Source organism: Salmo salar, chromosome 05, assembly GCF_965601325.2.
Source record: "Salmo salar chromosome 05, fSalSal1, whole genome shotgun sequence".
Taxonomy (NCBI): domain Eukaryota; kingdom Metazoa; phylum Chordata; class Actinopteri; order Salmoniformes; family Salmonidae; genus Salmo; species Salmo salar.
Window position 1 is genome coordinate 57,909,315 of NC_138295.1, and position 16,655 is coordinate 57,925,969.

Below are 16,655 nucleotides of genomic sequence, written 5' to 3' on the forward strand. Positions count from 1 at the left end.
GCGGGGGACAGATAGGGTGTTTTACAAAATCAGAACTTTCAAGTTGGTTATAATGAGGTGGGAGGCCATGAGCATATCTTTAGAAGCCATTCGACAGAACAATAGCCCGTAAACTACGTGCTGAAGCTCTGAAATCACGTTGTGAGTGGCCTGAGCAGATAAGGCCGGCACAAGCGCCTTGTATAAACAAACACCGCAATTTTCCCCAGCAGAGAAAAAAATACATCTGGAAAAGTGAGCTGCCAGGTCGTGTACGGTGTGGGAGACACGAGTCGTGATTGGGACCCCCCCCCCCCCCCCCCCCCCCCCTCTGTCTCCAGACAAGGACACATGGGGGTTCGAGTTACACAACCTCCTGGCCGGCCTAATGATGACGAGTCCATCATCAACTCAACTGATTTACCAACTGAATGACACAATGAAAAACTCCAGAATATTACAAAGCTGAACAACGCCAGAACCTCAATCAAAATATCTCATAGACGATCTTAATAAAAATAGGCCTAAACATTGTTCAGTGGACTGAAGGAACAGTTCTACTATTTTTCGTTATTTTCTTTCACAAATGAGGAAACTTTTAAATGTATATGACAGAAAATGCATAATAAATCTAAGTACATTAGTAGGCTATTAATGCTGTGCCTTGTTATCGGGCTTGGGTTAATCTCAGCTAGGCTATTTATTTATTTTGATTTATTTTTACCTAAAAGGCCAAAGAAAGTTTCGATTTTCTGAACAAATTATGGTGATAGACAAACTGAAGTAGGTTTGGGCTACTCCATGCATGCGTTAAAGTCAGATTGGGGCATAAGCAATGTGTGATAGCTTTCATGATAAACCCATGGAAATTTAGAATTAAAGGCAAATATTTTCTCTGAAAATACAGAAACTCACATTTTCTATTGTCTAACTTTGCACGCTATTAAATCATAAAACAATGTATTGTGAATTTGTTTAAAGTCATCTTTTACATTCAACCTCAAGGAAGTGCATTGGGCCTATCATATTATAGCCATATCTATAGTCTCCATTTATAGACCGACTTGCAGACTAAAAAAGTAAAGGCCTTAAAATATGCACTTTCCTACATCGACGATAGATGGTTATTTGTCAGAGAACATTTAATGATCCGTTTGCTAAGGGGAACATGGTCTTACTTTGTAACCTACTTTGGAAGGAGGTTATGTTTTATCACAGTGTGCACGTTTGCGGTCAGAGATTTTTTGACATCAGTTGCAATTTCCGGAGTCATATTTAGAAAAACTACAGGAAGGCTCTACAATGTTCATTACCACTATGGTTATTAGGATGTGGAAATTCAAGTTTAGAATGTTGCAAGCAACAGGCTTTTGAATGACAAACGAATGTATTTATCTCGACAATGTCCAAGAACAAATTAGAAATGGGCCTACATTCATTTGGAAATGACATGTTGCTTGAATCACACATGATGCAATGTGTTTGTGCACCTCAAAAATGCATGATGGCAATAAATACTTCTCAAAACATTGCTGGACGATAACAACACTCGGAGCAAAGCCTACAGAAGCCCAACAGTTCTGCACCTTAATTGCTCTATGTCCAATCATCAAGCCTGATCAACTTTTTCGCAGTCAGATTAGGAAGATTGTCATCGTTGGTTTGTAGGCTAATCAGCAGTTTTCCGTGTGCAATGTTGTAAGAAATGAAAAAGGACTTCGTTTCACCAGTAGGGACCCAACCCTAATGCGTTGTTAGAGTGACTTCACTTCCCAATTTAGAGTGAGAGAGAGAAAAAAAACTGCCATCCGGTTATGGACTAAGCAAGAATTGTTGCTGCAATGGTTTGCGCCAAAGGGTAAATGCGCTTGTGTATGGGTTGATGCGATTCAGTCAGGCTATCCAGACTAGTTATAACGTGTTTAAATGACTAGATGAGAATCAACGACTGAGTGACTGCTACAATGGACTGTACGATAAAGGTAGGCGATTGAACTGGTTTTAATGTCGCTTGTGAAAACGATACGCAGCCACCCACTGAGTCGGTTAGCACGTCTCTGTTTGCTGAGTGAGAGAGGCAAAGCGGTGATGCGAGGTCCCCACTCTTTCCTTCTTGTACAAAATTTCCTCTTCCTTCCCGTTCGTGGTTGTATGTCGGCTCTTTAATAACACAAGTAACCACTACATCTTTACACACCGATAAAAACGAAATGGTGTCCAGCACTGCACGCGTAAACAGGGGAGCGCATAACTCGCGATTTGAATTGTTTCATTTAATGAAGTTTTATGCAGACGTTCCTGGCTTAAAAGCACATATGCTAGTCTAAAGAAAGTTAAAGGTGATTTAAAGAAGTGATGCACCTGTCCGAATTGATGATAACGACGACACCTTTGAGGCACATTACACAGCATATAAGCAATCTTGATCAGTACAAGTTTATTGGAGCGCGGTCGTGGCAGGTGTCTTGGCGCCATGGAACGTATTTGGAGTATAAGGCCACTTTCCATAGAGTTGGAGGATCGAAATCCATGACATGACTGGTATTTCATATTTTACATTTCTTTCCACATTCATCATCATTACCACAACATATGAATAACTGTTAGGATTATTTTATCCAATTAACAAAAGGACTTCAGTAAATTCCTTCTTCTTTAATCGAATTATTAAAATGGGGTAATGTAAAGACAATCTTAAGCTTACCGAAATTGATGAGAATAACTAGGCGACTAGATTTAGCCTAACTGTTATTGGAATAGATCAAATATTGACTTATCGAATTGTTCTGAAACGCATTTTTCTCATGAATGTGGGGCACAAACGCTGACCGAGACAACAGAACAGCATCAATTACAAATATAACGTATTGAGGTATTCCTTGTTATAGCAATACTGATTATTATTTTCACGAAATAGGGTGAATTTAACCAAACAGTTAACGAATAGTTCGACAAAAATATGTAGAACCGGATTAAATCGTTTGTCCTATAAAACGACAAGGACCTTACATTTTGAGAGAAAAAAAATGCACTAAAACAACGAATGGATTTTCTGCCAAGGTTATACATCTCACGATCAATTCAGTCTATTTGCAGAACGAAACATATCCATTTAGAGGCTAATAACGAAACGAAATAAACGATTTAACAGGTTTTGAAATTGGTTGAGGAACCATGTTGATTATATTTTGAAGTAGCTAAGGCATTGGAATAAACCACTTACATTAAAATGTTATTAAACTTGATTAAATTGATTAAAATGTATATGTTTTGGACCAACAACTTTAGCCTATGTTCACGCATTGCAGGTGTCCATCCTGTTTCTCGTCCACTGAAGTCAAATCACTTCCAGAAACGTATGACGAAATTATCATTAATTTTCTTCATACCCTACAGCTATTACAACATATAGGCCTAACGTACTTAGGCTATTATTTCGATAACCTGAGTGGGGGAAAAAATAGGCTACTTCTGGTTACTGAAAATGTATGTTATTACAGTGACACAGAGAGCGCAATTTAGGAGCGGGCGCGCGCACACTTTTAAAACTTAAATTTGAAGGCTCATCTACTGAAACATGGATATTTACTAAAACATCCAGATAAAGTCAGTTGTTTTTGTCAAAGTTATTTAAAGAATATAGTGGCCTAAACTGCAAACAGGAGCGCTTGTCAGGTGTCGTTATCTGAACTCTGCAGGCTTCCTGTCTCAAACCTCAGACTTTCCGCACACATTTCCGCTCCCTCCACACGAAAAAAGGCAACAGAGCCTTTGCAAAACATAATCAAGTCCCTGGATGTTTCGAGGTACTGCATTGTTTTAGATGTGAATAAATGAACTCTGAATATAGCCAAGACGACCGTGCTCATACTCCATGTATTTATTACTGGCAGCTACAGTACATGCGTTATGTTTCTCCTGTCTAAAAGCCATGTAAAAAAAAAAAGCCATGATGTCGCCATATCAAAAGTTGTGAAAACCACGTTTTTTGCATGTTGAATGAGCAGCTGCTGCAGGCCTTTGCAAAATCAGCTCGACACAACCTCTACTTCTGCTTTCTTGGCTTCTACACCATATTGACGACAGAGTTGGTCACATGTTACATGGATCACCGTAGTGAATTAGTGATCAACTGCATGCAATAAGCAAAACAAACAGTTTCTTGATATATGGCTCTGGTTTCAATAGGCAGATATGTATTCATTTTAATTGTGATAAACAATAGCATAATTAACTTTTTTTTTAGATGTACACTTTTTATCCATTGACTTTTTAAATAATAGACGATTGAATATTTAGCGGAGCCAATCTTCTTGTTTGGCAATGAACATTCCCTTTCGTAGACAAACTGCAATTTGAGGCCTCTGTGGAAAGGCACCATCAGCACAGATCAAAGCTAAAATAAATTCACAACATACAGTTGAAGTCGGAAGTTTACATACATACACCTTAGCCAAATACATTTAAACTCAGTTTTTCACAATTCCTGACATTTAATCCTAGTAAAATTTCCTTGTTTTAGGTCAGTTAGGATCACCACTTTATTTTAAGAAAGTGAAATGTTAGAATAATAGTAGAGAGAATGCTTTATTTCAGCTTTTATTTCTTTCCTCACATTCCCAGTGGGTCAGAAGTTTACATGCTACCAAATACTAATTGAGTGTATTGCCTTTAAATTGTTTAACTTGGGTCAAACGTTTCGGGTAGCCTTCCACAAGTTTCCCACAATAAGTTGGGTGAATTTTGGCCCATTCCTCCTGACAGAGCTGGTGTAACTGAGTCAGGTTTGTAGGCCTCCTTGCTCACACACGCTTTTTAAGTTCTGCCCACAAATGTTCTATAGGATTGAGGTCAGGGCTTTGTGATGGCCACTCCAATACCTTGACTTTGTTGTCCTTAAGCCATTTTGCCACAACTTTGGAAGTATGCTTGGGGTCATTGTCCATTTGGAAGACCCATTTGCGACCAAGCTTTAACTTCCTGACTGATGTCTTGAGATGTTGCTTCAATATATCCACATAATTTTCTTTCCTCATGATGCCATCTATTTTGTGAAGTGCACCAGTCCCTCATGCACAAAGCACCCCCACAACATGATGCTGCCACCCCCGTGCTTCACAGTTGGGATGGTGTTCTTCGGCTTGCAAGCCTCCCTCTTTTTCCTCCAAACATAACGATGATCATTATGGCCGAACAGTTCTATTTTTGTTTCATCAGAACAGAGGACATTCCTCCAAAAAGTACGATCTTTGTCCCCATGTGCAGTTGCAAACCGTAGTCTGGCTTTTTTTATGGCGGTTTTGGAGCAGTGGCTTCTTCCTTGCTGAGCGGCCTTTCAGGTTATGTCGATATAGGACCTGTTTTACTGTGGATATAGATACCTTTGTACCCGTTTCCTCCAGCATCTTCACAAGGTCCTTTGCTGTTGTCCTGGGATCGATTTGCACTTTTCGCACCAAAGTGCGTTCATCTCTAGGAGACAGAATGCATCTCCTTCCTGAGCGGTATGACGGCTGCGTGGTCCCATGGTGTTTATACTTGTGTACTATTGTTTGTACAGATGAATGTGGTACCTTCAGGCATTTGTAAATTGCACCCAAGGATGAACCAGACTTGTGGAGGTCTACAATTTCTTTTCTGAGGTCTTGGCTGATTTCTTTTGATTTTCCCATGATATCAAGCAAAGAGGCAGAGTTTGAAGGTAGGCCTTGAAAGACATCCACAGGAACACCTTCAATTGACTCAAATTTTGTCAGTTAGCCTATCAGAAGCTTCTAAAGCCATGACATAATTTTCTAGAATTTTCCAAGCTGTTTAAAGGCACAGTCAACTTCGCATATGTAAACTTCTGACCCACTGGAATTGTGATTCAGTGAATTATACGTGAAATAATCTGTCGGTAAACAATTGTTGGAAAAATTACTTGTGTCATGCCCTAACCGACTTGCCAAAATAATAGTTTGTTAAACAAGAAATTTGTTGAGTGGTTGAAAAACGAGTTTTAATGACTCCAACCTAAGTGTATGCAAACTTCCGACTTCAACTGTAAATCAACTTCAGCAACGATATGGAACAAAAGTTAATCTAACCATGTTAGTTAGGCACGTAGACTGCAATGCATTTGGTTTAGACTAGTAATCAGTCTCCCTTGTGAATCAAGGGTATATCTAGGAACTGTAAGAGAGAGCAGGTGGGAAGCAGGTGTTGGACAAGTAAATGTTTGTTTGCTTTTGCACTGTGTTTGAGTTCCAGTAGAGGTTATTAAGCTAGACCTCTGTTGTGAATGCGAGGATGTTTCACAACAGTTGGTAGTACATAGTTGTGGTACAAGGATGTGTCACTATTGGTGAATTGTGTGAGCACCAACCTTTGCGGCTGATTCATAAGATGATTATCTGATGCGCTGCTAACCATCAACCATTAAGCAGCTGAACCTGAGACAACAGACTTCTAACTGACAGTCCTATATGTTCTTCCTGTGTATGGTTTAGTTGGTTTTTGTATTTTGTTGGACCTTTTTATGGCAGCATCTAGTATTAGCCTTAGGTGGGCCTAGTACATTCAGTACAAACCTTTCAATAGATAAAAATGGCCTAAGTGTGATAATGCACAAATATGCCGAAAATAAAGATTTGAATTTTGTTAGCGGAACTGACAGGATATTGATAATGTGCGTTTGTACTGTGTATGCTTGAACTTTGACAGCAGAACTGACAGGACTTTAAAACGCGTGTTTGTAGTGTGTATGCTATGTGTGTGTGCAGACAAAATTGTTTTCAAAACTATTTTGTGTTCCTCAGCAACAGGGCCTAGCTTCTATGAAACTCATTGAACAGGAAGTCAGTTGTGGCATTGGCGGTCAGGCCACATTCGGTATATTTGTGTCAGTTTGCAAGCTACAGAGGGAGAGGGGGGGGGGGGGGGCGAGAGAGAAAGAGCAGGTGTATGAGCTTGTGGCTGTGAATGCACAAACACGCCATTGAAACAATGACTGAACCTAATGAAAGATAAGAAGTTCAACAATTGATCAAATCACTCCAATGCATAACGTTACAATATGAGAATGGCGCTCATGACCCTTTCCATGAATCGCTGCTGCTCAGCCTCAACCTCTTCTCAGCTCAGCCCTTAGTTTCACTTCTGCTGCCAGGGCCTCTGCACAACATGAGAGGAGGAGGGAGACAGACAGGGAGAAGAAGGAGAGTCGAAGAGAGAGTGAGAGGAAAGAGACAGAAAGAGAGGAGAGAGAGGGTAACGGTCAGGGAGGAAAGTGTGGTGGACCTGTGATGTGTTGTTCCTCTACCACTGAAAACAAACGTATCACGTGTGCTAACATTTCAGTATCAGCACTGAAGTAATATTAAGTCTGTTTGATATATTCATGTAATTTATTTAAGCTACAATGTTGCTATAGCTAACAGTCCTGTCACTGTTAGCCTGAAGAAGGAAATGCCACTAAATGTGTACCATGCATAAAACACTTTACAATGCTCAGGTAACACAATGGAAGAGCGGGACTTTGAACTTCAATCAAGGCTGTGTATTCTTGCAGTCCGACGTACCCAATCCTCCCCTACCTTCATCAACCCTAGGTTGTTTTCCAGCTTTAAATGAGCCACATCTTTACACTGTGGCCCCCCTCTGTTTCCTTTCCCTTGGCCTGTGCCAAAAGGTTTCTCTGCACATGGGGGCCAGATTTCCTGTGGGCCACCGAAAAAGCCCGGCACTGACGTACGAGCCGCAAAGACAATAGTGAAGTCCTCTAAACACACACGCACTTACTCCCACTTAGACCTACACATATATACTTACCCACACAAAGACTCAAAAACAAGGCCTATCCTTACCCACTGTATAGACACAACATGCCCTCGCAGACACACACACACACACACACACACACACACACACACACACACACACACACACACACACACACACACACACACACACACACACACACACACACACACACACACACACACACACACACACACACAGAGACACACACAGAGACACACACACACACACACACACTCACACAGAAGAGTGCCATCTTGAAGAATGGTTTGGAGTGTTGGGGCCTTTGTCAGCATTAAACACAGGAAGCAGCACAAAGAAAGCGTCTCAAATCTTGATCTGACTCCACCAAGCTCCCTCCCATCACCCCAATCCCAACGAATTAAAACTGTGACAAGGTTCACAGAAGCTCTCATTTCTCCAAACGTCGATGCCAGTGTACAGCACGTAACTGCAATCAAACATTATGGTACAGCTAAATTTAACAAATAAAGACAGTGATTTATAAGCTTCATGCCACAATCTCCTATTTTCCATGTAATGTTCCTCAAGTCACCAATCACAAATTCTAAAGACATCTGGACTATGACAAAGTTAGAAACAGGAATTAATAAATCCTTCATCAATAGAACAAGACTCATTAGGGTGTGGAATCTCATCATGCATGTTCCATTCAACGTAGTGTGGAAAAACCTCACAGAGGTGTGGGCAGTTTCCTGGCTACCATCATTACATGACTAGTTGTGGCCCATACTTATCGTAACCGCTGACTCCACTGTTTGTCCGTGCCGGCAGGAAGCACTGTCCGTGGTGAGCGAGGACCAGTCCATTTTCGAGTCGCCCTTCCCTGCCGCCACGACCATGCACATGAAGGGCGAGATGACGTCACCGGGAAGCTTCAGCCAGGCCTCCGAAGAGAGCCAAGAACCCACCGAGCCGGAGTGGGCCGGGCCGAGAGCACAGAACCCTGGGAAGAGAGGAGAGCACATCAACGGAACCAGGTGAAGGAGAGCGCATCAGTATTAGCAGTCTTTGAGAGAAGTTATACCACTTATTTAGTGTTATATTTACCACATTCCCACTCATTTAGTGTTATATTTACCACATTCCCACTCATTTAGTGTTATATTTACCACATTCCCACTTATTTAGTGTTATATTTACCACATTCCCACTCATTTAGTGTCATATTTACCACATTCCCACTTATTTAGTGTTATATTTACAACATTCCCACTTATTTAGTGTTGTATTTACCACATTCCCACTTATTTAGTGTTATATTTACCACATTCCCACTTATTTAGTGTTGTATTTACCACATTCCCACTTATTTAGTGTCATATTTACCACATTCCCACTTATTTAGTGTTATATTTACCACATTCCCACTTATTTAGTGTTATATTTACCACATTCCCACTTATTTAGTGTCATATTTACCACATTCCCACTTATTTAGTGCTATATTTATCACATTCCCACTTATTTAGTGTTATATTTATCACATTCCCACTTATTTAGTGTTATATTTACCACATTCCCACTTATTTAGTGTTATATTTACCACATTCCCACTTATTTAGTGCTATATTTATCACATTCCCACTTATTTAGTGTTATATTTACCACATTCCCACTTATTTAGTGTTATATTTACCACATTCCCACTTATTTAGTGCTATATTTACCACATTCCCACTTATTTAGTGTTATATTTACCACATTCCCACTTATTTAGTGTTGTATTTACCACATTCTCACTCATTTAGTGTTATATTTACCACATTTCCACTTATTTAGTGTTATATTTACCACATTCCCACTTATTTAGTGTTGTATTTACCACATTCTCACTCATTTAGTGTTATATTTACCACATTTCCACTTATTTAGTGTTATATTTACCACATTCCCACTTATTTAGTGTTGTATTTACCACATTCTCACTTATTTAGTGTTATATTTTTTACATTCAAGAGAGTTGACCATCACCATAATAAATACTGCAACAGGATCACACAGAATCATACCAGAATATTACTCATCTCCCTACTCTCTCCCTCTCTCGACAGTCGTGAGTCCCCTGTGGACTGCAGTGTGACCAAACGCTCCCGACACATGAGCAGCAACGATGGGGGTCAGCTGGCCTACCAGGCCTCGTACCCCGAGCCCCGCGCCAGCCCCCAGACCGCCACCCCGCCCCACAGCGCCACAGAGGAGAAGAGAGTCATAGTGCCCGCAGGTGAGGTGCCAACACACTCAGCGGAGGGGTGACCAGATCCTATGGCACACAAGGATCTGTGAAGAGAATAGGCTGGGATGGTGTTCCCATCATATTGCCTTCACCTGTTAAATGATCTTCCATCATTTGTGAGTCAGCCATTAAGAGCAGATTTTAGGAACCGGGAAGGGAGCACATTTTTGGAATGGAATCCAGCCAATGAGTCATTGTTGGGAGATTCCACCTAAGACGACATTCCAAACATTAGACATCATTAGGTGTGTTAAATTTATACAATTAATAGACAAGACTACAAGGTTTGATTCTTAGCCTGAGTCACACAGGCAAAGTTATTCTAGTGGCCATGATAATACACGGATATTACATCACAGCTATGTTAAACAAGGACAATGAAGACCCTAGGGCTGGGCCCCATCCCCCCAATTTCTGAGCACAAAAACATTTAAAACAGTATTTTTATTTTTGGACATAAAAAATTGTAAAACACCAGCAAATCAGCTACAAGTTATTTACATTTTGGAAATCTGTTAAAAAGTATTCCCACACATAATAGAAAGATAAGTGATCATATAAAAATGTAAGCAAGGTTTTTTAATCAAATATATCTGTTTGGGCTTCTTGCGGTCAATTTGCAGTCTACAAATGATTTGTAATTATGTTCCAGCCCCCTGACCATCCGCTCAAGAAAAACAAAGTTGATGATCTAGTTGATGATCCCTGCCCTAGGGCAATGGTTCACATACTCTGGGTCAGGACCAACTTCCGGGACACTGGATAAAAACGCTTTCAGTGTGAACTTAAACGACTAAAACCAAATAGAAAATATGTCGAAAATATAAAGGACCTATTTATTTTTCAATAGCAGCCTATAATCTTTGAAAATTAACAATCAACTGAATAAAAGCTTGACAATCAGCCCCCATTGATTTTGTAATGTTTGAGCATAAGAACACAGCATCAGCCATGTAAAAATGCATAGAATTGTAGGAAATGTAGGAGATTAGCTTTGAAACTGCAACATTTTCTTTCCGCTGTTAAGATAATGTTTTACTTATTATTTGGTTTGTGTCTGGGTTTTTTTCACTGCTCACCCCTTTTGGTGGGTCGCGACTCAAAAGACACCTCAATTGGTGGGTCACAAAGCAAAACAGTTTGGGAACCCCTGCCCTAGGGTACAGACCGTGGCTAGGCGTCTCCAAACTACTGTCTGATATTTTGGGGTATTCATGAGGTCCATACGTAATCTTTGGGTTCTTACTGTACATTTAAAAATACCTTTGAGGAGAAGAAAACAAAAGAGTAACTTCTCAACTTTATGAGATGCTGGGTCTGTGTGAGTTACAACAACCTCCTGTTACCCCGACTTACCAATCTCTCTTCCTTCTCCTCTTCCTCCTGGTCCCAGACCCTGAGGTATGGACCCAGGACCATGTGCGCCAGTGGCTGGACTGGGCCATCAAGGAGTACAGCCTGGAGGAGGTGGACATCATACAATTCCACACACTGGAGGGCAAGGCCCTCTGCAAGATGACCAAGGAGGATATGATGCGCCTCACGTCCGCCTACAACACAGACATCCTGCTCGGCCACCTCAATTACCTCCGGCAGAGTAAGGGTTACGGCCTGGGACTCGTAGAAAGTTTTCATATGACTATTTTCATACTACACGAGGACATAACTGATCTATGTATCCATTTTGTAACCTTCTTTGAATCTCTTTTTAGGCAGCCCTACTTTCTCCTACCCCACAACTCCAACCAACAACACACAGCAACAACCCAGACTACAGGTTAAATCAGGTAAGACAATTAACTTCACAACTCATTACCAAGAACATAGCGACTTAGTGCAAAATCCTGGAGCTAGCAAGCATTGAGATAAACAGCCTTAAAATGAGAAGGGGATTAAAATGGAGGGGTTTTGTGGCAGGAATCATCTATTCAAAACTCTTTCAGAGGCAGATCAAATACTTCACTCATTTAATGGATTCAAAATGAAGTGTTGAGTTGCCATTTCAGATTACATCGTTTAGAGTGCTTTAAAGTTTCTTGGCGGAGCGTTTCCCTGAGTTGATGACTCTATTACAAGTCCACGACTCAACAGTCAGTTTCAGACAGGAAACAGCTGCACCGGCAGAGGAAAATGGGGGAGTATGGGTCCCACTTTGGGACACAATTGACAATCTAGTGGCAACAGAGGTGGCCCGGACAAAAGGACACTCACCCCAAGGAATACTGGATCATCTTCAGCTCTCCTTTGTCTGTTTTCTTCTGGCTGCTTGTTTCCTATGGGAATGCTCAGTGGCGCATTTGATGATCAGGAAGTATCATTTCAGCGTCACCATCTTGCTACATGAAGGAGTTTATGGAAAAATTGCATGCGTAGTTTGAGCTACTCTGGGAAGTGACCATGCATCCCACTGCTGGCTTGCTTCTGAAGCTAAGCAGGGTTGGTCCTGGTCAGTCCCTGGATGGGAGACCAGATGCTGCTGGAAGTGGTGTTGGAGGCACTCTTTCCTCTGGTCTAAAAAAATATCCCAATTCTCCAGGGCAGTGATTGGGGACATTTCCAGGTGTAGGGTGCTGTCTTTTGGATGAGACATTAAAATGGGTGTCCTGACTCTCTGTGGTCACTAAAGATTCCATGGCAATTATTGTAAGAGTAGGGGTGTTAACCCTGGCGTCATGGCTAAATTCCCAATCTGGCTCTCATACCATCATGGCCACCTAATCATCCCCAGTTTACAATTGGCTCATTCATCCCCCCTCCTCTGCACTGTAACTATTCCCCAGGTCATTGCTGTAAATGAGAATGTGTTCTCAGTCAACTTACCTGGTAAAATAAAAACTAAATGTTGTAGGCTATCTCAGTGCTCTCATGTAGTATGTCAAGTTGAAGGCCCTCTAGGTTACCGCAGGCTAACATTAGCAACTAAATGATCCTTATAACTTTGTCTGTCAAAGTAATCCGACATGCATCTGGTGAAATAGAAGCAATTATTGATACCATGATTGTGTTTGGGAAAAAATGCTTCCTTCCTTCTATGGCTGCAGAGTAAATCCATTTGAATTCAAACACTTTTTGACAGCCCCCCCCCCTTTTGATTTGAATGAAACATTCCATACACATTTTACCATTGTATAAGTGCTCAGAAAGTTACTTTTTGGACCCAAATGCAAAAACATTCAAGAGATAAAGGTGCTCGAAGTTGATCTATTTTGCATACCCCACCATACCACAAGACAGCCATGTCTTAATCAATGGAACAGATAAACGGTTGAGATTGCTCTAATTTAAAAGCTTACAAATAGTGTTGTCAAACTATTTTATACTTTCTTGAAAATAAAAATGTAATTTAACCTTAAACATAAATTATCATTAAATACTGAAACTCTGATTTGTTTCATGTTGAAATATAGTTCCATTCTATTTCTACGATTGAAATGACACCCACCCTGTATTAAAGAGCATGTTATGTCTCAACCAATGGCAGGCACAACACAAAAAACCGCAGATGATGTAAAGTAGGGTCTAAGCTACAACATATGCATATATTAAGAAAATAAGAGTTTGCACGTTTGTAGATAATTAACGTTAAAGGTAAAAAAAAAAAGTCCATTATTATTTTAAAAACATTTTCATAATTTATTTGAAAACAGTTAGAAAAACCTTTTTATAAGCTTTTAACTGATATCATACTCAACTGTTTATCCTTTCCAGTGCTGAAGACATGAATGTCTTATGGTGGAGTATGCAAATGAGTCAACTTTGAGCACCTTTATCTCCTAAATGTTTTGGCATTCAGGTCCAAAAAGTAACTTTCTGACTCCTTCTTCCATGTACAAAAATGAAAAGTTTGAAAGTTTTGTTTAAATCAAAAGGGAAGCTGTCAAAAAGTGATGGATTTACCCTGCTACCCTGTCTGTCCTCTATGCTTAAAAGCCCTCTCTGAACTTTCTTCCTGTGGATGCCTCGTCTCACCCTCCGTTCTTTTTGAGCAGAGAACAGTTATGAGGAGATAGGCAGAAGGAACAGCTGGCCATCGAACCCCATGCCACCTCCAGTACCCAAAGGTACAATAACCGACATCACATCTCATTCTCAGTGCTTTACATTTATTGTGAGCACTAAGGCAGATTCATACTAATAGTTGTAGCAAGATATTAGTTCTAGAAATTATTACTAGTGTTTCACAGCAGAGAGAATACATTCATTAAGTCAAGCATTTTGTAGTTCAAGATGGAATAGTACTGATAGAGCAAACTAAGAGTAAATAGAGAGCTTTGTCGACATGTTTGCATTATGCTGATAAATACATCATGTTGTTTATGATTTAGGTTCTCCCATGGAGCACCAACACAGCACCAGAGTCACAGAGCCTCCGCCGAGAAGTGTGCAAGGTGTGCATCTGTACTGCTTTCTCGTTTCCTGATCCTAGTTTGTTGTAACACTGGTATAACCTTTGTATCATAGTCAAGCCAACAATGTCTTAATAGAACAATCTAACATTTCAAACCCTTCATTTCCTTGCAGACCCATACCAAGCATTAGGTCCCATCAGCAGTCGTCTAGCCAACCCAGGTGAGAGCATATCCCATAATGCACCATGTTAAACTGGTGAACCAAAAAGGTGGTGACAAATGTGGCCTTTACACTGTCTGCTTTGGTGTCATGAACTGTAACACTCCAAAAGAGATTGAATAGGAGAAAAGAGGAGGGCCGAGGTATTCCTTAAAAAGAGAACAATTCATGGTCATACATTCCCCGTCTGGGATGACACATTGACAAGCACCTCCACCTAGATGAAAGCATTATACATTCGCCCTCAGCAAAACTAGGCTGAAACATTTGAATTATTGTCTCCCGTTGACCAGAATGACCCTGTTTGACAGAATGAATTCTGTATCTCCTCACAGAAGGGCAGGCCCTCCACTCCAAGAACCGAACAAGCAAACACAGTTCATACAGGCTGCCTGACCCCAGCGCTCACAGGCCTGTGGGTAGGTTTCTGCCTGGTCCACCCACGTTCTGTCTCTCTCCATGACACACAGTGAAAAAGGTCACATTTGCAGGAGTAGTTCAAACTTCAAAGTGTATTTAGAATCCTGGTGGTATCTCTTTTACAAGTTATATTCTCAGACACAAAGACACCCATGGCACATTGATATAATATGACAGATATTTTAATAGCAAAATAGTCCACGAGAAGGAGATATCAATGGTGCATGAATGAAACTGTATGTGAATGAATTCAATTGTATTTTCGTGTCAAATTGACAGTTGCAACCCATCCCTTACAGGATTAATTGACACAAACAAAATAGACAATGATTCACAGTGATAATTCTTCCAGTGTTCTGTAAAGTGCAAATTGCATAAAGAATGAAATGGAAATCCATACATAATAGTAGATAAGTATATTCAAGCTAAAAACATCTTACAAATCTATACAAATACAGAAAATTAAAGTGGGTGTATGGATAAAACTACACTAATCTACAAACAATCCTACTCTTAAGAGAAGCATTTCAGAAACGGATCTTGCTCGCTTTAACAGAACCCAGCCCTTTGATGCATCCATTCCCCTCACCCCCTGTCCCATTTCTCTTCCAAGGCTCTGGACAGATCCAGCTGTGGCAGTTCCTGCTGGAGCTGCTGTCGGACAGCAACAACTCCAGCATTATCACCTGGGAGGGAACAAACGGCGAGTTCAAGATGACCGACCCGGACGAGGTGGCCAAGCGTTGGGGCGAGCGCAAGAGCAAGCCCAACATGAACTACGACAAGCTGAGCCGCGCCCTGCGCTACTATTACGACAAGAACATCATGACCAAGGTGCACGGCAAGCGCTACGCCTACAAGTTTGACTTCCAGGGCATCTCACAGGCCCACCAGAGCCACGGCGGAGAGGGGGGCATTATTAAGTATCAGACTGAGGTATCTTATGCCCAGCCCTACCACAGCCACCAGCCAAAAATGAACTTCATGAACACACATGCCGCCCCTATGCCCGTGTCCCCTGGGAACTTTTTCGGGCCGCCTACAACTTACTGGAACTCAACAACCAGCCCCATGTATCCGGGGTCTCCCATGCCAAGGCACCCGGGGACTCACTCCCACCTGAGCTCATACTATTGAGGCCTGGGTGTCTTGCACTAGACTGGATGGCCTGGCAGAGCTTTCTGAAACAGACTGATATCCAAGATACCATCCACAATGTATCTGGTCTTTAATGTCTAAATTACATTGTAACGCTATGCAAGTTTTGGAATTTCTCAGTTATGGAGGTTGAGAATGTTTATTTCCTGTGATTGTTATTTGAAAACCAAGTTTTTCAATTATGTAAGTATTTTGTTTAATATGTAATTGACGTCATTGGAGGATTCAAGGGGAAAGTCACTGAGCGTGGGAAGTGGTAAAACTGTTGTCTTTATCTCAATTACTATATTCATTAAACCAAACATTTGTAAAAGTATAATTGTACAGAATGTTTCATACAATTGTAGCAATAAAACATTTACCCCTGTAGTAATGCTAATAAAAGGAACTTGTATATTTGAGTTGGTCTCCTCTCTTTTCTTCAAACCATTGATAATTTTAACCGACAAAAATATTAACAAGATGGTGTATC

General features: G+C 40.8%; 1 protein-coding gene across 4 annotated transcripts; it reads left to right on the plus strand.

The window, feature by feature from the left end:
* The first annotated feature begins 1,735 nt into the window (after positions 1–1,735).
* LOC106605226 (retroviral integration site protein Fli-1 homolog) lies at positions 1,736–16,584 on the plus strand. 4 transcript variants are annotated; one of them, XM_014200639.3, is made up of 10 exons: positions 1,736–1,837; positions 8,575–8,780; positions 9,855–10,024; positions 11,430–11,633; positions 11,749–11,823; positions 14,026–14,097; positions 14,362–14,424; positions 14,558–14,605; positions 14,941–15,024; positions 15,639–16,584. In XM_014200639.3, exons 2-10 carry the CDS (start codon positions 8,641–8,643, stop codon positions 16,160–16,162), a joined length of 1,380 nt encoding a protein of 459 aa, XP_014056114.2. In that variant the 5' UTR covers positions 1,736–1,837; positions 8,575–8,640; the 3' UTR covers positions 16,163–16,584. The 4 variants fall into 4 exon arrangements, with proteins under 4 accessions (XP_014056114.2, XP_014056111.2, XP_014056112.2 ...); XM_014200636.3 differs by having other exon boundaries at positions 1,776–1,961; XM_014200638.3 differs by lacking the exon at positions 1,736–1,837 and adding an exon at positions 2,186–2,520.
* Positions 16,585–16,655: the final 71 nt, after the last annotated feature.

Excerpts from the sequence above, each read along its gene's own strand:
- LOC106605226 (XM_014200636.3), top strand. Across the intron at positions 8,781-9,854 it reads GAGCACATCAACGGAACCAG|TCGTGAGTCCCCTGTGGACT; the intron begins GTGAAGGAGAGC and ends CTCTCTCGACAG. Across the intron at positions 11,634-11,748 it reads CCTCAATTACCTCCGGCAGA|GCAGCCCTACTTTCTCCTAC; the intron begins GTAAGGGTTACG and ends ATCTCTTTTTAG.